The 20,874-nt window shown below is 55.2% G+C and overlaps 3 protein-coding genes across 3 annotated transcripts; 2 read left to right on the top strand and 1 right to left on the bottom strand.

Annotated features, from left to right (window-relative positions):
- Positions 1-1,567: 1,567 nt before the first annotated feature.
- Positions 1,568-6,653, top strand: NCLIV_057240 (putative splicing factor U2AF 65 kDa subunit; the record flags this gene model as incomplete). The annotated part of the gene is made up of 7 exons (XM_003885280.1): positions 1,568-1,586; positions 2,341-2,677; positions 3,238-3,334; positions 4,023-4,303; positions 5,147-5,240; positions 5,563-5,785; positions 6,184-6,653. The coding sequence occupies 7 exons, from the start codon at positions 1,568-1,570 to the stop codon at positions 6,651-6,653; spliced, it is 1,521 nt and encodes a 506-aa protein (XP_003885329.1).
- A 1,520-nt stretch (positions 6,654-8,173) lies between these two features.
- Positions 8,174-10,403, bottom strand: NCLIV_057230 (putative cytochrome c heme lyase; the record flags this gene model as incomplete). Its single annotated transcript, XM_003885279.1, has 3 exons — positions 8,174-8,333; positions 8,467-8,732; positions 9,516-10,403. 3 exons carry the CDS (start codon positions 10,401-10,403, stop codon positions 8,174-8,176), a joined length of 1,314 nt encoding a protein of 437 aa, XP_003885328.1.
- Positions 10,404-13,155: 2,752 nt separating this feature from the next.
- Positions 13,156-16,921, top strand: NCLIV_057220 (conserved hypothetical protein; the record flags this gene model as incomplete). Its single annotated transcript, XM_003885278.1, has 4 exons — positions 13,156-13,356; positions 13,770-15,576; positions 16,333-16,383; positions 16,812-16,921. 4 exons carry the CDS (start codon positions 13,156-13,158, stop codon positions 16,919-16,921), a joined length of 2,169 nt encoding a protein of 722 aa, XP_003885327.1.
- Positions 16,922-20,874: the final 3,953 nt, after the last annotated feature.

Raw genomic sequence — 20,874 nt, 5'->3', positions numbered from 1 at the left:
CTTGCCGAGACGCACATATGCACCGCCAGTTTCGCCCAACGCGCTCGCATTAACCGCTAGTAGGAAAGCTACAGTCATTTGCTAGGCGCCAGCGCCTTTGCGGTCGTTTGGGGACCGCCTTCATGCGTAAGAGAGAGCCGCGCCAGCACATGCGTTCGCAGATACGCCTTCCACAGAATTTGTAGTCACGTGGCGGAGGAACGATCACTGGAATAGAGTGGATACTGGCGAGTCAGAACGTCTCATCTTACCAACGTGTACGCATGGGAACCCGTCCATTCGCCTGTATCAACCGGTTGTTTGGCGTGCGAGGGACTTGAATAACCTTCCCCCCAGCACGTAGGGCCTCGAGAGACGAAGGCGGCCAATGGCTACGTAGCACCTGGATACCTACACGCGAAGTTTGTCAATTGTTTCCCCCACATCCAGAATGCTTACTAAGGCTATTGGCGGAGGAAAATGTCTCCCCACTAACTACAGCGTTGCTCAAAGTAAATTGTATCGCTGTGGTATGCAGTCTCTCAATTTCTGGATTTGGCAACAATCGCCAATCGGACTTGTCAATGGACGCTATTTGCCTCATCGTCACCGGTCGGGTACGCAAGCCTTGCATACTAATATCTTCATTGTTGCCACGGTGTTGCCAAGATAACTGGAGAAAGATTTGAAAGGATGAAGCTTTCAGAAGCAGCTGTGAAACAGGCATCACACAAAGGTGTGATAGTTGAGTAAGGGGGAGTGGAACGTTGCTTCCAGAGTCAGGAAAGAAGCTTTCGAAACGAAACCTTTCAGTGAAGCGTCAGAGAGATATCCTCCGCAAAAGTAGCCGCCCAACCCGACATCGAGACAGGATAACAAGGTTCTTATCTTTTCTTCCGTTTCGGAGAGAGGCCCAGCGCTCACCGTAGTCACATGAGCAGAGAGATGTGCTTCACTTGATGACACTGACGTTGCGTCAACCTCTTAGCAAATTGGTCTAGCTAACTGACATGAGCGAAACAACTCCCACCCAGCGGTCGACCGTACTTTTTTTCCTCGTGACGACGGGAAAGGCACACACACAGGCCGCGCAGTGTTCGGCGTGGAGTCCGCATTGCACAGCTGTAGGCGGAAACTGGCTGCAAACTTTCTGGCACTTTACCGTTTGATTCGAATCTGTCAACGACTGTGCTTCGCACAGTTGTAAGACTGTTCATGTCATTTGGCGATCTTTGTTGTCCCGAAGCATGCGTTTTTATGCAGTCAAGCTTGCTTGTCAGTCACTCTTGTACGTCATTTTGTAAAGACGTGTGTTGAAAAAAGCTGACAGGTGACCAAATCTTGAAGTAAAGCTTTATACACTGTAGTGTCATGTTCATGTAGAGGCGCTTTGCGTTACACTTGCTTGCGGAGAAGGACTGAGCTCTCTTAACCAAGGCCGTCGGCAAGGCTTTAGCTTGCATACGAACTTTGGGATCCCGACATACATGCCTGATTCACTTCTGCATCGTGTGAGCACACACCCCATACTACCGGTCCCCTGTCTCGGAATTCTACAGCTCTGACGTCGTGCTTTCTCAGCGGAAGCATGGCACCCAACTTCGAGGGTAAGATGTACTGCGACAAAGACCGAGAGTGGTATCCCTCCAGAAGGGGTGCCTCTCGCGTTCCCTCCCCAGCTCCGCAAAAGGGATATGGCTCTCCACGCAATCACTCGTCCATGCCTGGCATTTATGGTGGAGAGTTCCGCCGCTTAGGCACGCGGCACGCCAGTCGTCGGAGCCGCAGTCCCATTCGCGTCCCTCTCCGGGGAACGTGTATCTCCAGGCCTCCAGTTAAATATGCCCCAGAGACCGGACACCTGCCGGCCCTCATGCGGCCAGAAGCGACTGACCCGCAGCGTCCGTGGTACGAACAGCCGCCTTCGAGAGAAGAAGGCCCCAAAGAAATGAATGAAAAAGATCCATGGATCACTCGAGATCGAAGCGAGAGCTCCATGGACCAGCCAAGTCCTAGGGCACGCGGCCTTGTCTCCCGCGGACGAAACTTCCTGCGGCGGAGCACCTCGCAATCAGTAGTCTCCCCGTCTTCACGCTCCCTTTCGTCGCGGTCCGTCTCCCTCAGCAGATACCGTGAGCGAAGAGGTAGGGAATACCAGAGAGGAAGGAGCAACAGAAGTTCCCTGTCGCGAACGGACTCCCGGGAAGCATCTTCGTGCAGAGGTCGTTCCCGTTCCTCTTCAAGTCGCAGCAACTGTTCGTGCAGTGACAGCCGTACGCCAAGTGTGAGACGATCTCGCTGTGGATCATCTTCTCTTTCCCGGTCCGTTTCATCTTCTTCCTTTCACCGTTCTCATTATAGCCCTCCACAGGTGGACCGGCGCGGGACATTTCCTCCTCGGCCAATACAGTTTGAACGACGCAGGGAATTTCTTCCTGGACCAAGCTGCGGAGCCTCTCACGCAGAACGGACTTGGTGGCGAGGACGGGGAGGAGGCGGTTGGCCAGCTAGAGGCGGATTTCGAGGAGGCAGGGGAATGCGGAGAGGCAGGGGAGGACCTCCCTTTGGGGGGGACAGAGGAAGGGCGCGATACGGGGAGTGCGGAAATGACCTTTGGAGGGAACGCTCGCCAGAGTGCGACTCTGAGGAAGAGTACAGGAGATCGAGAAGCAGGGAGAGGGCTAGAAGGAAAAAGCAGGTACGGTAAAATGGAACATACATCGGTAGTTAAACCAAGGGACGAACAAATCTACGCCTGCAAACCTATCCTGCCAGCACGTGTGGGACCTCAACCCTTTCGGTCCGCATACGATGGGGGGTTGTCGGATCTTCTTTGTGCAGATATATGTTCGCTGTCATTCTTTGGTAGAAAAGGGTTCCGCAGGATAGAAAGTTGGGTCCCGTAGAAAAGGAGAGGTTCAGTAGTTCTCTAGCTTCCGCTTGGTGCTTCGAACTGCACTCGACATCGGAAACGGAGTGTTGATCTCTGAATTCATGACTTGCAGCTTTTTCTGCACCACGCAAGGCATGTTACAGTGCTTACGGTCTGACGCTGGCAAAAAGTCACACATCTGTGTATGAGGTAGCCAGCCTTCGATACCAACTTCCGAATGCATTCCTTGTAGGGCAAAGATGACAGTGACAAACAGTGCCGGCGTATCAAATGAAACAGCAACACTAAAATTGTGTGACAGAGCCTGGATAAGATGCAAAATGCCACAGTATTCCTCGGTTGCTTGTTGCGTCTTTCTTGAGTAGTTTTGCTCCGCGTCTCCTTGTACAAACCATTGTGAAGCGCCTTACGCCTACGACTGTATCCGAATGTCCCCGCAGTATGAGACCATACAGAAGTATTGTAAGACGAGCGAAGGAGAGCAACAAGTCTTCTGGGACGGTTTCCAGTGGGTTCGCAAAACAGATAGGGAAGGTCAATTGATTTACGATCAACAGATGAATGCTACGCGGCGTGCAAGGCGCCTTCATGTCGGTACGTCGACTCTGGCATGTCTGTTGGAGGGTAGCTCGGGTGTGAGCACACTGAGAAGAGCAGTATGTTCCCTTCAAGTTCTTTTCTTTTCATACGGCGGTTGATAATAGGCCTCAGAGAGGAATGAACTCCGTTGTTGCTAATGCTTTCCTCGTGAAAGTGTTGTTGTGTGCTAGAGGAACTGGCATGAGACATCGTACTTCAGAGAAAACCTCGTTCCTTCCCTAATTCTGTGAGAACACAAGTCCAAAACGCATTTAGTTGTCGTCGTCATGCTAGAAGCTTCAACACTTTTGAGAGGGAACCACCGTCCTCCGTCTCTTTGTGGAACAAAAGCCATATTTCCCATGAGGTTCTTTACTTTCGGATTCCTCCAGTGCTCAGACACGTGAGCAAACAATTGGTAAAACGTACAAATCGGGAAGATGGCTTTTCAATAGATACCTGTCGTCCAAGTCCACTAGAGACCAGCCCCGTTTCGGACAGTTCACGTGGTCACCAACTCACATCGAGGCCGCTGGTTGCTTCTTTCAATCTAGGCAATCTACCGCTTCAGCTGGAGGAGGCCACGGAGGATGACTTCAAGCGTCATATGTGGCACGTCATGAGGCTCAATAACTCCTGTACAAATCCGGCTGTGTGCCCCGTTTTACACGTTTGGTTCGCACGAGACCGTGGAGGCAATTACGGCTTCGTTGAAATGGCCTCTGTCGAGGAAGCTCACGCAGCACTGCGTCTTGATGGCATGCTTTGGCACGGTCTCCCCATAAGAATCAACAGGCCTACGGACTGGAAGAACAGCGTGGCCGACGACAGTGTCCTGGGGGCACTCGCGGGGTAAGGAATAGAGGGAGGGAAACATTTTCAACGAGACAGTTTTCATCTTAGCAGGCAAGACATCGCAGGCTCTTCTAGTGTGTTGGGTAAGGATCGCGTAGCTTCAGGCCCCCGCCTCCCAGTGAGGAACCTGTCGAGAAAGCAAAGACTGTGCGACGTTCTGCGAAGAACCGTATTATCGGTGGAACACAACTGAACGAAGGTACATCGAACTTGTCGTCGGTGGACTGCTTTGCAGGACCTCAGGACTGGCTCTGGCTGAGAGTTTGGCAGCTGCAGCTCAGCAGGCAGCTGCCACCGGGAATGACACGGGTCTCGTCAGCCTCATCGCTTCCCTTCCGCAATATCAACGGGCGGCTGCGCTGTAGGGAAACAGAAAATCATGCGTAATGTAGCAAGGAGGCGTCGAAAGAGGTCGGAGTCGGTTAACTGGGTGGTTTTGTTGCGGCGATATCATAAAGGACTAGAAAAGTTGTCGTGACCGCTTCACCCAACGATGACTGCTGCACTGCTTGCTTCTACGCTGAGTGTGTCCGTTGAGCAAACCAAGTGAAATCTTGAGCTCGCACCAATGACGATTCGTGACACAAGATCTTCCGTACCGCGGTGCCAAGCCCCAGTTGTTGGAACTTGCAGAGCGGAAGACCTTTCGGGAACACAACTGCAGGTGTTCCCGTAACCTACTGGAGAGACCGATGCGAAAGTGGTTTTCATCCGATATGCGGGACTTATCAGGGAGACAAAACTCCACGTTACCTTTTTCCGAAACTTGGTCGCAGTACACGACACCTGTGGATCTTCTATGCGCGACTCTATGCTGCTTGCGTTCCTGCCTTTCACCAGCGAACTGGTCGCCAGGCACAAGGCATCACAACGGTCGAATCACCAACCTGTCGACCTCATTCAGAGTCAGATTCAGGCCGATCTCCTCAGTGGGGTAAGTGAAGCGAAACGGGTGACAATGTCAGAGGCGTTAAAGATTTGTGCCGTCTTATAAACTACGACCTTTCTACGTTTATTATGAATCCCGAGGACAAATATCCTATCGTATATGTGCGTAGGTGTTCCGGCACTGCGAAACATTCACTGTTATACGCGCTAACTATCTCAAGAAAGCTGAATCTATGTTCAGCATATTGCAGTAGATGTGTGTCTCGGACAACGCCTCCAGTCTCCAGTTCTTGATGCCGCTTTGTTCCAAAAGCGTCGGAGACTAAATATCAGTTTCCTGCTTGTCCCCTCCTCCGTTTTGAATCCAGCAACCTTCTCGCGTCGTTCACATTGCGTGTCCGTCGAAAATCGAGAAGGATGAGGAATATGATGAGATTCTTAATGATATCCTAACCGAATGCAACAAGTGCGGACACGCTCTTGCAGCACTCATAATCCGCCCGGAACTGGAACAATATCTCCCGTCTGTCACCGTCGGCGATATATACCTTGAATACGCCTCTTGCATCCAGGCAGATCATATTATACTGAGTAAGTTGTTGCTTCAGCTAACTTTATTCTCTGTTCTGCAGGGGCGTGCGAAAGAAGCACATATCGATGGGGTGACCCACTAGTTTACCCAAGAGTCTGAACAGCTGCACATGTACCAGAAAGAACCGTACTTCGAGCAACTGGCTACAGTTGCGTGTACAATTCTATCTTGCGTTATTGATTCTTGGGAGACATCCAACATGAACCTTTATAATCGTGTTCAGTCGTTCCCACTTTGCCTGACGTAGTGTTGACGCAGACGGAGGCTTCAAGTAAACAGACAGATACAGTGACGAGGGACATTGCGCACATTCACTGCAGGGCTTCATATATGCTTCCTGTACTATGTAGGTTGAAGCAATGTCGTGTTCTTCACATCTGCTTTTTTTCGTATACAGCATTCTCCGGGAGAATGTACGACGGCAAGCCTCTCCAACTTCAGCGTTTCAATGAGCTCGCGTGGCGTCAGACATTCCACCAGCACGCAACTCCGCTTCTTAGTCAAGTTTTTGAGAAGGCTCTCGAAGGCCTGCAACCACAACCCCTTACGTTGACGGCTAATGTAGCTGCAGTGGCCAGTGAAGCCGCCGGAGGCGACAAAGATAGGATCGGTGCATGTACTGCCGGCGCTGCAGCCGCACTCGCCTTTCTAAATTGCGGGCCGCAAACGACGTCTCCCACAATCGCTAGAGTTACGTACGGCCCTCAGCCACAGCCAGCCTCAGAGGCTCCATCGGAGGGAAACACCAAGGACCACCCACGAGTGGACGGAACAAAAGAAGAATCCGACAGCCACACCCACTACGACAGCTCTGTGACTGGTGGTATTGTGGGACGCATCAGCGCCAGCACAACGTGCTCAGAATGAGGAAAAATGCCCGTTAAGATTCGACAGTTTGCGTGTGGGTGACATCGGCGTGGTGCTTCTTCATGCTGGTAATGGGTGAAGACGTTGAAGCAGACAAGGACCGAAGACGACGGTGGAGAAACTGAGAATGAAGAATTGATGGGGAAGGAGATGAGAAGAAAAGGACGAAAACGCACAGAGCGACGCAGCCAACAGAAAGCGTCCTCAGAGTTTCCGGATACAACTCCTCTCCAGATGTTTCTGTGGCCGACTTATCGCTGGAGCCATGGAATGCGTAAATCGAAGCAACCGGAATGTTCGCACAAAATTCGGGACCCCTCCTTTTTCGTATGAAGGCTTCTTTAACACGTCTAGGTATGATCGAAGACGATGCGTCTTCGTGGCGGGAAGTACGCTTTTGTATGACTGGTTATTCAGTTTTCCACTCGGGAGACATTTTCAGGAACTCCGGAAGAACCGGATTTCGGTTCCAAAGTTGTGAGCTTGAATGGTCTCCTGCCGATTTCGCATGCGCCAGTCTTCGATTCCTTTGGGAGGTGCTTTGTCCGTACATGTTTTCTGACGACCGCTCCACAGGCCAAAGAACGTCTACTCTGGATCACGTTGAATCGCTTCTTTTGGCTACACATAAGAATGCTTGTGTCATAATGTCAAACAGCTGTCTCACTCGAGACTGCATTCCTCAAATAATTCTAGTTGCATCAGCGGATTTCTAGCTCCTGATGTGGGCTGCGCGTTCGCGGGTGTATCCACTGACCGTTGGCTTATTGAGAAACAAATGCTGCTAAAGGGGAGCGCTCCACTTGAAATTGACATTTTTAGTGGAAGGCAGTTATTGTGTCTGTGTCTCGATTTCGCTTCCTGGAGATTTGTTGCGTTTGAGACAGCTACAGACAACAGGCGTATCGGGGGCGTGGTTTCCGAAGCACCCAACAGCGAAATTACGGACGGGGGCAACCTAATCACAGCCACCTAGAAGCCAACTCTACAAACTCTGAACTGAAGCGACGGGGGGAATGTTTCGTCCAATGCATTCGCCTGAAAAAACTCTGCGCCCTCCTCCGTTTTCAGTGAGCACCTGGCTGCTGGGCTCCAGGGAGAACGACGAACCCCGTCCCCCTCCAGGAGACACACACCCACTACTCAGCGTAGTCTTGGTCCTCTCCAGGGAAAACGCTACGTGGTCGGCCCCACTGGAATCGTAGACTGTGTGGCCGCAACATGTGCAGTAAAGGAATGAAGAGAGACAAGAGAAACAGAGAGGCTTTTCTCGCGGAGCACTGTGAGACTCCGCGGGAGTCCCATACTCGGCGAAAGAAGAAGCACACCGCCAGACCCCCTGTTGGGCGACGCGCGACGAGGAGAGCGACAGAACGGCTCTCGAGAAGAGAGTTCCGCAGACACGTCTTGCCACAATGGGGGGGAAGCCGGGTTTCGCGGTGTTTTACAGAAAGACTTTCTGATTATTTTCTGATTGTTTTTGCCGCCCGTGGTTGTGTGTCCACTAAACTCAAAGCAAGTTACCGCTGCAACCAGCCTTTCTTGGTAAGAAACATTCTCACACGGTCCCGTAGACCATGAGGACTAAGGACGTCCGGCCTGGCATCAATGTAGATCGCTACCTTGCCTCTGGCCTCTTCTTCCGGGGGCGCTCGTCCATCGTAGAAATCGATCAAGTACCTGGAAAGAATAAAGCCACAAACGCACGAAAACTCCGCGCCGTTTTCCACGCTGCCTTCGCAGAAACGCGAGAAACGCCTCCGTCGCTCCTTTTCTCCCATTTCTCCTTGCTCCCATGAATGGCTGCGCATACCTGACTTTGGTTCCACACCGGTCGACGAGCCAGTCGTGGCGGTCGAAGGGCCGCTCGTAACCGAGAAAGTGCTTGATTCGCGCTTTGAACGTCAACTCCTCAGGTCGGCCAACAAAGCGCACGAGCTTCGGCGTGTCGCACTCGCGTTGGTGAAACGCCTCAAAGCGCAGAATTTCCGTCCACGTCTGCTCATTCACAGCGTTGTGAATCGCCACAATTGCAGGCATGTCTCCGGGATCGACTTGGTGGCCCTTCGCTCGCGTCACCTGTGAGGAACGCAGAAGCAACAAACACGTGAAATGAGAGGCGGCAACAGGAGTCGACGAGAGCTGCTCAGTCCCAGTGCACGAACCCAGAAGCGCCTCTTGCACGGCAAAAACGGTCCCGCGCGTCCACGCGGCAAGGGCGTACACACAGGGTTGACAGCAGAAAACGGGGCCGCAAGAAGCGAGGGCCAGAGAAGAGACGGAAAAACCTGAAGTCGAGAAGGACTTTGCTGGAGTAAGCTGCACGTGGACTCTGCCGTGCGTTGAATGGCATCCACCGGCATGCGCTTCTCTTTTCGAGTTTCTCGCGGTCCTCCTGCTACATGCCAGCGGGGAGTACGCTTCACAAGAAAACACCCAAAGGGGACAGGCCGAGGAATGTCCAGATATATATGCACCTCCTCTGCGGCGGTTCGGGCGCCTGGGACTCTCTCAAGCTGCCGAGAGAGACGCAAGCAAAGAAAGGCTCTTCGCACCTTCCGACTGCGTGTCGGTGGGCAGCGCCGCGATCGTTGCCAGCGCAGCTGCTACGCTCGATGGAGAAGCCGTGACGCGCTTTCCTCTTCACACATCGCAAATAGCTATTTGGTCATGTATTTATAGAGTTGGTACTGAGCAAAGCCCATTCTCACACGGAGCAGCCACGACTGCACGCCCCCCTGGTTTCAGCGCTTCACCACGAGGGCACCTCGCTTGACAGGCAAGTGGTAGTCGCCCACAGTGGTTTAGTTGCGATCTTTCCTCTTTTGCTCGTGACAGAGGCATTCCAGGCACGCCACGCACCCGGTAGAACTGTTTTTCTGACGGGTAGTTCCAGTTCTCTCCTGAGACGGAAGGAATCGTCGACTTCTCTCGAGCGTCACTGAGGCCCGCAGGGACCTCGACCTGGACTCCTTGGGCGTTTTCGCCGCCCTCGCCCAAACCATACGGGCACGAGGAAGGAGCGGGGGAGGACGAGAAAAGCGAGGAAAAGAAGGACTTTCGAACTGGTAGCCTCTTCATGGGACACTCCTGGGGCAACTCCGCGGAATTGCCCGAGAGGGAGGCACCAGAAGACCCATGCTCTACCGGACACACAGACCCGAACACAGACGCGGGGCAAGAAACCGCATTCGCGGTCCCAGACGAGGAAGAGTCCGTGGAAACGTCGGAGGGGCCCGCAGGCACGAGATCCGACGCAGCGCGTTCGGATTTTCCGTGGCCGAAAGGACAACCTTGCCCGGCTGAAGTGACGGTGGGACGCGAGACGGGGCAGCTTGAAGGATTCGCTCGCGGACTGGTGGAAGGGACTGCTTTCGGAGAGACATTTGGAAGTTCGGATGAGCAGAAGGCGACACCGGAAGACGCAGGGAACAGGGACAAGACAGGTGGCCGAAAAAACGAGAAAGACGCCCTGTAGAAGGCGCTTGTAACAGTAGAGAACGGGGGAACATCCCCTCTGGCATTCGCAGTGGAACGAATCCCAGGTGTACATACACCTCGATCCAAAGGATCTACGCTGTGCAAGCGGGCACCGCGGAGGCTCCGCTGGAGGGATCCTCGCGACGGTTCTGGAACGAGGGAAGATTCTGCTGAATGACCGGCAGACGAAACAGAAGAGAATCGAGGGAGCAGAGAAAGAAGGACCGGGTCCCTCAGATCTCTTCCAGAAGCCTCACTTTTCGTCTCCATTCTGATGCCGACAGAACCCTCTCCACGACTTCTTCAGCGGGGGTTTATACCCCTCGTCCGTGGGCCGGCTGTAAACGGGCACACCACACGAACCGCACGAAAACGGAAAATTGACAGGTTGTGACAAAACACGCCGACGTTACGCCAGAGTTCGTCAGCGGCCTCTGTCCTTTAGGTTGTCAAGACCACAGAAAAGCGTCACCAAACTAGCGTGCGATAAAGAAGGAATCTCGCACGCTTGGGCTACACAATGCAACGTTGCGCGCATACTTCTGCGTAGCTCGGATGCGCAGCACAGCACAAGCGAAGGATGGAAGGCGAGAGACTGAGAGGACGAAAAGCGTTCGCTGACAAACATGCATACCTCAAGAGGATGTACAAGACATAAACGAAGCCACAAAGAGACAAAAGATATCTCGACCGAGAAGGCAGGCAACACGTGCTTGATGCCGAACAGGGACAGAGAGGAGACAGCGACAGAGACCGTTCCCTCTGCGCGACTTTCCACGCACGCTGGGCGTCCGAGAAGAAGCAAAAGTGCCAAATAGACGCGGACGTACAGAAAGGAGCGAAAGGCCGACTTCCCCGAGGTTTCACTTCCTAGGAGTTTCTTCTGGAGGTGCAAAGTGAGACTCTTGGCAGGCACGGAGATGGTTGCCTCTGCCCAGTCCGCTTCGTTTTGTTCTGCGCAAAGGCGGCGCTGACGTTTTCGTTCGCCGTCAACTGGAAGTCCGTTCTCTCGCCGTTTCCCTGCTTAAATTGAGTGGAGACTGCGCTGACGCCTTGCTTCTTGGTCCACAGGCTCTTCCTTTTGGACTGTGCACTTGCCTGCAGAGTTTTGCTTACCAGGGAACGAAACGCGCTTCGCGAAGTCCCCTCCTCTCCTTGGAGGACTTGAGGAAAATGGAGAAGCTTTCCCTTCCCTCTGTCTTTCTTGCCCCGCTGGGGAACGCGCGACTCGCCTTTCCCTTCCCTTTCTCAACAGAGGAAGGGGAAAGCCTCAGCTAGGAAGGGGAAAGGGCCAGTTAGGCCACGGGGGGCGACTGCGCTGAGCTGCAGCCGCGCGAACTGCAGAGACCCTCAGAAGACAGGAAAGAGCAAGCAGTGGTGAATTGCGGGTTCAGCTTCTTCTGTGTAAGACCGCTGAGAAATTCTTCAAATGCCCACCTGCTTGCGTGAAGCCAGTTCTTCTATTTTTTTTTCTCTTCCGGACTTCCTCGCCCTGCCACCCTGAGCCGCGATTCTCGGCGGATATCCTCCTCTCAGCGCGTGTTCCCTGGTTTCCCGCTTCGCTCGTTTTCACTCGCGTCCTCAGATCGCGCCCTCCTCGTCGTCTCTGTCTCGTCGTGGCGTCTGCAGCTTGATACGATGGCCTCTCCAGGCTCCCGCCCTTCGTTTTGTTCACTTCACTCAAGTGCGTCCACTTCGTCCTCGTCTCTCCGTTCCTCGACACGCGTGAGCTGCGCTGTCTCCATCGATGTGGTGGGCAGCCGTCGTCTTGACCTCCACAGGAAGCGACCCGTCATCTGTCCGTTGTCGTTATCGCTTGTCGCTTTCGTGTCCTCTCCTTTACCTCCGGCTTCTTCTGCATCTTCTCCGTCTGCTTTCCCCTTTTCTCGGCCTTCTCGATCTTGTCTCGCTCATGCTTCCAGGCATCTCCGGAGACACATCCCTCTTCTCTGACGCCGACTGCCGATCTCTCGATCCGCACGTATTTCGGAAGCGCTGCTCTGTCTGAGCTTGCAGCGACGGGCCAACAGAATACGGAGAGGAAACGCACAAGTCCCTTCCCGGCCTAGGCCCAGACTTCGACGTCTTCTCTTCCTCTCTTCTGAACCTTATTCTCTTGAAAGCCCAGCTTTCCTTATCTCTTGCAAAATCCCCGTGCTTTTCTCTTCTCTCTCCGCTCGTATCTGTAGCCCCTTCCTCTCCTTCGTAGCGGCCGCTTTGTCCCTCTTCTGCTGTGTTGCGAATCTCGCCTTTATTCGTGTCCTCTTTTCTCGAGAGGATCCTCAGGCGACCCTCTGCTGGTTCGAAGGGAAGATCGCCTGCACATCGTCTGTCGACTGTTTTGTTTCTCTTTCCTCGGTTCCAAAACGGATTCCGAAAGCCCCGTTTTTCGACAGTGGTGAATCCTCTGCGGCGCACGACGGAAGAGCGAACCGCGGGACAAAGCCCTCTTACTCTGTCCTCAGAGAGGGAGGAGGAAAAGAGAGGCAGTCGCCGAGGGCGAGAGAGCGGAAACAAAGGAAGAGAGCAGAGGGAGCAGAGTTGTACCTTTCTGGGTAGCTTTCACGGCTCACGCCTGGCTCCAGGTCCTTCTCCTTTCTTCTCTGCGGAGGCCTACCGGTACCGCGACGGACACTAGAGACGAGGAGAGAGTCGTCGCCATTTTGTCGCCCTCTTTTCTACTTCGTGAAGCCATGCACTAAAGAGAGCGCACGCGTTTTTCACACTGCGTGTCTCTGGACTGCTTCTCCTCTCCTTCCCCTCCCGCGGTCACTAGGTATTCGAGATTCGCGGAATCCTGTTCTACATGGTTTCCACGCACCAATTCGCCAACGTTTGCTTGGCATTCTCCCCACGATTCTCTCTCTTCCTCAACGATTCTCTTCACGATTCGCTTTCTCCATGATTCGCTTTCTCCACGATTCTCTTTCTCCACGACTCTCTTTCTCCACGATTCGCTTTCTCTACAGCAGTCGTTTTCCTCCGTTTCTGGGCTCTGGAGTGTGAACACCAAGGCGCGAGGATGATGTTCCACCGGCGGCCTAACGCTGGAGGGGCTCTGGATGGCGCTGTCGACGCGGCCTCGGAAGGCGGCGACCAGCGAGCGCAGTGTGTGCGCTTTTGCGCCACCATGTTTCTCGTTCTGTCGACTCTCTTCATCATCCGCGTCCAGCAAGAGCGGTACGAACACAGCTCCAAAAACGCCTATCGCGTGGTCTACAAGGTAGGCGCCGGCTCGCGCGGAGAAAACGTGCGGCGAGAGGAGGAGAGGCGAAGACGGGTGTTTGCATGTGGACGAGAAAACGCGTTTTCGGAGGCAGTCTAAAAGAGACAGAAAAGAGCACCCCTAGCCTGGGACAACCCTCCTGGTTTCATTCAAAACCTCTCTGGAACTGGCGTCGTGCATGGAAAACCCGGAAGCACACGCGTGAAAATGCCGCGCAGGCGCTCTTCCCCGTCGAAGGCTTCTCCCCTTGGCTTAGAATTGCCCCATTCTTGAGGCTGCATTCCTCCCGATTGTCCTTTCAGTCTCCTCTGTGTGCGAGCGCGTAGCCGGCCTGCGCGTTTTGGGGTTCTGGCGTGTGCCGGTCTCTCGCATGTTTCCCGCACTTTTTCTTTGAATCTGTTTCTCTGCAGTACCCCTGGGAACACGGCAGCTTCTTGAAGGACGAGCACTCGCAGTTGCAGCTGGTGTATCTCCACCCGGCCTTCTCTGTTCTCCCGACGTTCGTCGAGTCCCTGGACGATGTGTCGCTCCTTACGCAGCCTCTCGGCATGAGGCGTCCCGCCTCTGCTGCCTCGCCGCGGTTCTTCCACAGCGCCGCGCCGCCAAACGCTTTCCAGGGAAATGTCTCCGTTTCCAGCCGTCTCCCGTCGGAAAACCTCGCCTTTCCAGCGGAGACAGTCGCCTCCGAGTGGCTCTCCCGACAGGACTTGGGCTCCAACTGGTTGCTCTTCTTTCGGGCCTCTGCGCCGGAGAGCGCAGGCCCTGACCCCACGGACGCAGCCAAACCGCGCCCCGAAGCCACTCCGTCCGTGTCTCCGGCGTCTGGGCTCCAGGCCCCGGGGACCGGCTCGCCGGGGGGCGACGGGGACGCTGCCTCGCGTGCATGGGCGGGGAGCCTGTCGACCGGCGCAGGGTCCATCGTGGGCGTCGTGATGGATTCCCGGCTTTTTCGACGCGTGAGGCTTCCCGGATGCAGCAGCACGAGTGCGGCGATGTTTGCTGACCACTGCTTCATCGCGGTCGTCCGTTTTCCACTCCACTTTTGCTTCGACTCTGCGTCCGTCCTGGGAAGCCACGGGGACGCCTCGGGAGGGCTCCCCGCCGCACAACCCTCCTTCCTCGACATCTCCTGGACCTGCATGGCTCCGCCAGCAGCCACGGCTGGGGCAGCGGTCGGCGCAGCGCCGCGCGGAGACGCAGGCGAGGACTCAACCAGCCTGCACTGCATCCACGTCGTCAGCGGCCTGAGTGTTGGGAGCATCCAGAGATACATGGACCGCGTGACTGCAAATGTGCAGCACTACGCTAGCCTCCGCGCGTCCCCTCTTTCGCCCAGCTCCAGTTCTTCTCTCGCTTCGCACTTCGGGCTCGGCGACCGGGACGAAGCGGGCGGCTCCCGAAAGGCGAGAGAAGGCACGGAGCGGCGAGATGAAGCAGGGACGCGACGCCCGCGCGCTCTGCGCGACGTCGGCACTGTGGCCTACTTTTGCGGCAACCCTGTTCGGCAACTTCTCGCTCTCGACACAGCCGGCAGTCGTCTGTTCTTCGCGCAGCCTGTTCCCCGAAGACCGTCAGCAACCGGCGAGGGCGAAGACGTGCCGGGACCGACTCGCCGGATGTCAAGTGCGGACGGACGGGGCGCCGCCGGGGGCGAAGGCTCCGGTTTTCGCGGGGGAGAGCCGGAAGACGTCGCACCTAGACCCGGAGGCGGGGAACGAGCAGGCGACGAGTCCCTCCCTGTGGAGCCCTCTTTGTCTCTTCATCCAGAGCCTGGTGAGTTGAGCAGGCGACAGGCGGAGCGCCGAGCCGCAGCTGAGGACGCAGCGTCGCCAGTCGGGACGGAGAGAGGCGGAGGGGATCCCGCGGCTCCTGCGCGTTTCGCCCAACCGGTCGCGCCGTTAGAAAACGCCTTCTCTTCGCTCTGGGGGATGCAGGGTCGAGACGCTTCGCTGTGCATCGCCGCGGTGTCCCTCGAGGAGAGCTACCGGGAAGTTACGGAATGCCGAGAAGTACGGAACCAAGTGGCGATAGATCTGGGCGACGGCGCACCTGCCGAAGCCGCCTGGAGAGGAGTCTGGCTGCACTACGACGCGCGCAATAGCTCTGTTGTCTTGTTCTCCTTTGACCACTGGAGGGCGCAAGACCTCGTCCTCACTTCGATGCACGCAGACACCATGCAGCTAAAGTTCAGCCTTCGATTTCGGGACTTCCAATCCGGTAAGAGGCGCCGGGGGTGAAGGGGGGGACGGTACGTCTGGAGTTTCGAAACGCGGAGCCGGAGTGCGACTGGAGGGGGGACTCCTCGGCCGGCGGCCTAGGCGAGAGACGAAAGGCTGGAGAGACGAGAGTAGAGGGGGGAGGCGAGAGTAGAGGGGGGAGCCGAGGGAGGAGAAGAGAAGCGCCAAGGAAAGAACAAAGGCCAAGGGCGGAAGAGCAACAGACAGAAGAACCTCTTCGCGAGGTGTATGGCCTCCCATGAGCTCGAAAGTGTGTCTGTAGAACTGGTAAGACACGAGGTGCTCGGCGCGCGGCCGCTTGGCTTTGTACCCTTTCCGAGGGGAGAAGAGATATGCAACGATTCGAGATTCGTTCCCAAAACAAGGCAGGTAGATTCTTGGCGAATCTAGGTGATGGGTGCGTGCTGCGTTTTCCACCGAGAGGTGGACGCGTAGGAGGACGCAGCGCTGTTTCTCGATTTGTCTTTCGGCCACTTTGGCCAGTGTCGCTGTGCCTCGAGTTTCGATTCCGCGCTCGTTCTTCTCTTCACTCGCGTGTCCGTCCCGTTTTTTCTTCTGGGTGTGACCTTCCGTCTGTGTGGTTCGCCGCGCTGGCAACTCCCGCTTCCCTTCCTTGACTTTCGCTTGGGGCCCTGGAGAGCTTGGGGATCCTTCTCTGTGAAACTCTGATCTGCCGCCGGTTTCGTCGATCGGGCCCTCACTGTGCGACTATGCGTGCTTTTTGCTGTCTCCGCAGGGTGGTTTCTTTCCTCGGAAGATTCCTCGAGTGGCAAAATTCTCCTCATCGGTAAGTGCCGGTGTGGACAGACCGGCGAAGACGGCAAGGCAGCAAAACGGAGAGAAGCGAGAAAGACAGACGGAATGAAAAGGAGAGAGAAGGCAGAGAAGGGAGAGGAAAGACAGACGGGAACTACGGGTTGGACAAGATGCAAAGGGGAAGGAGAAGCTGAGGAATGTGAAGCACGAGAAAGTGGAGAGAGAGAGAGTAGGAAGGGGATAGACCTCTATTCGGGAAAGGAGAGGGACTCGACAACGTTTTGGCTCTTTTGCGTACCCCGTGTCTTTGAAACTGCTTTTTTTGGTGTGCCGGTTCGTACTTCAGAAGAAAGCAGCAGCTCTCGCGGTTTTGTTCTTGCACGAACATTTTCTTTGGGGTTCGGTCACGCTTTCCCTTTTTCATGCGCTCTGTTTGCTCCATGCGCCTTCCGCGTTCAGGCGATCGTCCACCCTACATGGGCACATTGCAATCGATCGATGTCGAGACAGGCTTTCGAGAACACGCCGATCTTCATCGTGCTTCAGCTTTCGCGACTCGCGAAAAGTGACCAAACGCCCCTTTCCTCTTTTTAGCTCTTTCCTGTTCATTCGTTGTTTTTACCTTCCCCGACGGCAATTTTGCGAGCGCACGTGGGGAAACGCTTTTGTCTTTTTTCTCAAGCCTTTCCTTCTTTTTAGCCTCGAAATAGTCACGATCGAATGAACACTTTTTCTGTACCGGCTGCCATACCTAGTACGTCGCGGCAGCTGGGAGTGGACGTTACCGTGCTGTTTACTTTTCAAGTTCACATTATTTCCGTGTCCTCTGTGTGACGCTTCTTTTTTCTCTGCGTTCGTCGCCTGCGGCTCCTCGCGGCGTTAGCACGTCTCTCTCTTCATCCCGCCTGTCTCCGCGCGCGCGGTCCATCTTCTCGTTCAGCAAACCGTTCCACGTGAGGATAGTCTGTCCGTTCAAGCGAGAGAGCTTCACTTGAATTCCTTTTCTCGCGACGAGTTTCCTCTCGGACTCTCGCTGTCCCCTCGGCTCTTCTGCTAGTCTTCCGCTCTTTTCCCTGGTTGCTCCGCTGGCATCGCCTTTCCTTGACCCAGTGCGTGGGGGCTTGAAAGTGAGCGACGCCTCGACCTGTTCGGTTTTGTTTCTGCCGAGTTTCGACGCTTCAAACAACACGGCGCGGAGATGTCTGTCTCCCGGAAAACCGACACTCGCCCCTTGAGGCGCCCGGCGCTGCTCACTGCCATCGGTTTGTGTGAACGTCGCTGATCATGAAACAGACTGTAGCGCTGTCGCCTTTCCACACATATTGCTGAAGAAGGCAATTGCAGGCGATCGCAGAGAGGCACAGACAGGCGCCGGAGACCGTATTTTCCGTGTCGGTGTTTTTCCGTATGAGTTGGCCTTTCTCGATCTCTCTCTTCACACGCTGCATGCGCCGAAGGCTCAGGCACGGACCACACGTTGCACGGTAAGGACGGTCGAGAAAAAAGGCAGAATTTTGGTAGAGTCCCTGGTAGCTGTTCGAGGGGAGTAGGCGTATCTGACGGTTTCCCTGAAAGAGTTGTGGAAGCGTTTGACGGGATCACCATAAGGACAGGATACACGTGCTCATCAGTTGCGGTAGAGAGCCGCGCAGATGCGAAAGGCCGTTGGATTCAAAGAGCCTAAAGGCGGCACGCGTTCCTGCCTATCGACTGTCACGCCCGCGGAGCTCCAGATCTATTGCTACAATCCGTCGGACGGTTCCGATGTATTGCAGGGATAGACTGTTCAGCAGGGGTGGAGCGCAGCATTGGCTGCCGTTCCCCGCAGCTCTGTTATGCTATTTCTGGATCTCCCCGAGTTCAGCCTGAGGCATCGATACACGGGAGATTAAAGAGAGAAGAGGGCGATTCCCTGCGTGAGACGAATCGTGAACGGCTTTCCTGATCCTTTCGGATTTCTGAATCGCGCGTCAACATGAGCGGTTCGTGGACATGCTCTGTACAGTGCAGCAGGCGAGTGATTTGGTTTTCGCAGAAACTGCAGGACAGACGCAAGCACCTTTTAGAGGACTGAGGAAAGGCACTAGGGAGTCGCATGTCCTGGATTGGATCCAAGGGAAGTGTGCTCCCAGTGAAGGCATCTGCGAAAGTGACGGAGGCTGCGCTGTCGCCGTTCCTGGCCGAACGTCCGGTGGGGAAGGTGATCCGCAGAGAACGTCGAAAAGCTGAACCGACGTTCAAAGACCGTAACGGGGATAGCTTCGACGCAACATTGCCACGTGTTGTTTTGAAACGCGGAAGCGCCGAGACTCCAGAACAGGACCAGCGCGTACAAGACATGTGCATCTTTCCACAATGTGTATGCATGTAAATACACGTATATATATATATATATATATATGTAAATATATGATGTGCGCGCGATACTGCGTCTATTTAGGCAGTAGTTGGCTGCAAGTCGGTTGACGGGAGTACCTGTGTCAGTGCGGCATTGTGTGCGTTATCAGCAGCCGTGAAATGGACGTTAGCTCGATTCCTTGTGTAAACGCTCTCCCACAGAAGTCGAGTCCATCGCTTGCGCGGCTTACTGCTGGGGGAGCACGGGGAGGTGCGCGGTGGGTAGTCGCGAACTGCCAAGGGTTTGAACGAACTAAAAGGAGAGCGAACGCCAGCGACAATGCCCGAACAAGAAGTGAGAAGTACCGCACGCGTCAGGTTCTGTCATGCGACGCCGCTTAACAAACGTCGAACGCGCAGTCCTCGATTCTACATGTCCCTTTCTATAGAGTGTTACACCGCAAAGATACGGGCGGAAACTGTAGACTTCACTTAGCCCACGGAAGGGCTGTACGCAGCGTGGTTGTCTTAAAAGCGAAACATTTTGGCCAACCGTTTCACGTGGATGCGTTCCCTGTAGCAACAAAAGTGCTGTACCGCGGGTGCTGGATCGCCGTGTTTTTCATTCCCGTCGATGTTGTGTGTTTGTATGCCAATCGAGCTCGCCTCACACGAGGCCCCGGACTCCGGGAGCAGACACACGCTGTCGCTCTCCCTCTTTTTTTCTTGAGAGGAGACGGCATCTGCAGGTTTTCTTGCACACTCACGGACAGGCCTTTCCTCGGGAAAGAGCAATTCTTCGCGCCTCCGCCTTCTGGAGTTCCTGGCGGCGCGCTTCCGCGGAGGCACCGCAGTGAGAGGTCCACGCCGAGTTTAAGAGTTCGCGAACGCCGCCGAATTTGGGCCACGTGAGCACATTTTCGGAGCAGCTAGCGTGGTGGTTTTCCGCCAGCAATTCGCTCGATGTTCTGTGTGCGCGAAGACGCTGCTGTCCACTCGAGACGCATCCGGCTGTCTCGCACGGGTTTCTTTGTGCGTGCACCGCGATTGTTGAGCTGCTCCGGAAAGAACGCCGGTACTCATCGCGCATGCAACTGGTCGGGATCAGCCAGCGCGCGTTCGAAAAGAACCTCGTCGATCCGCAGAAGGCATTTTTATCGTTCCGCTGTAGGTGCTTTGATTTGTCGCGTTCCGCCTCCGGTGCGGTTCTCCCCGCCTCGAGCAAGGAACGGCCAGGCGGTCTGTACACCAGCGCGTGTCTCTCGTTTTTGCGCGCTGTTCCTCGGTGACCTTGGTTCACGAACCTGGGGCTCTACCAACAAAGCTTCCCTCTTGCTGTGTTTTCCAGCATGGCTCTTTGCCGGAAGGTTCACCAGAGCCTCGAGCGTGATTCGAACAGCGCTGAGCAGCCGGCGCCATCAGGAAAACGCGATGTTCACATTTCCGGATCAGGCGTCTCGGATCTTCGTTTGGAAGCCAGACCAAGAAGCCCGCCGAGAATGCAAACGGGAGGCAGTTCTCTCCAGCTCGCCAGAAGGACGAAAAGCCGCCGGAGGATCCGATGACATCTCCTGACAACGACCGACCCAGCGTGTGTAAACCTTTCCACAGCGCCAGGATATGTTTTTCCCGCTTCGCCTGCCGGTCGTTTCTTAAACTGCGACTGTGAGATCCTTCTTCGGAATCTGCTTGTGGACACACCACAGGCGTCAGGTCGTGCGCGGAGATTCCGCTCGCTTCTTGGCCCCTGTGACTGGACACCAAATTCCGCAGACTGCGTGATCTCCCTTTTCTTGTTTTCTCCGCTCTCCGCAAAAGGCCCCAGCTCCCTGGCGCGGGTCTGGGTTTTCCTCTTTCTCTCCCAGCGGTCTCAGCTTTTTTGGGGTGCCTCACATAGTCACTCTCTACAGCGTTCCCCTTCTCGTGGCCTTTTTTTTGGGGCCGGCACGCAGCTGCCGTCCGATCTCTTCCGCCTCCCTGTTGATCTGAGGCGGCGACAGCGACATCTGGACGTGTGTTGTCGTCCCGTTCTCTCCCCTTTTCTTGCCGTTTTCCACTCCGCACCGGCTCGTCGCCTTCTTGAGCGTGGAGCCTTGTCTCCGAAACGCCCCGTCGGGCTGCATCACGCCGCCTGTCGTGTGCTTCGCGCTCGATCCTTTGCCTTCCTGAAAACCCCGACCAAGTG

The sequence above is a fragment of the Neospora caninum genome, chromosome XI (genome assembly GCF_000208865.1).
Source record: "Neospora caninum Liverpool complete genome, chromosome XI".
NCBI classification, from domain to species: Eukaryota; Apicomplexa; class Conoidasida; order Eucoccidiorida; family Sarcocystidae; genus Neospora; species Neospora caninum.
Note: the sequence above shows the minus strand (reverse complement) of the source record. Positions and strands in the feature narration are given on the sequence as shown.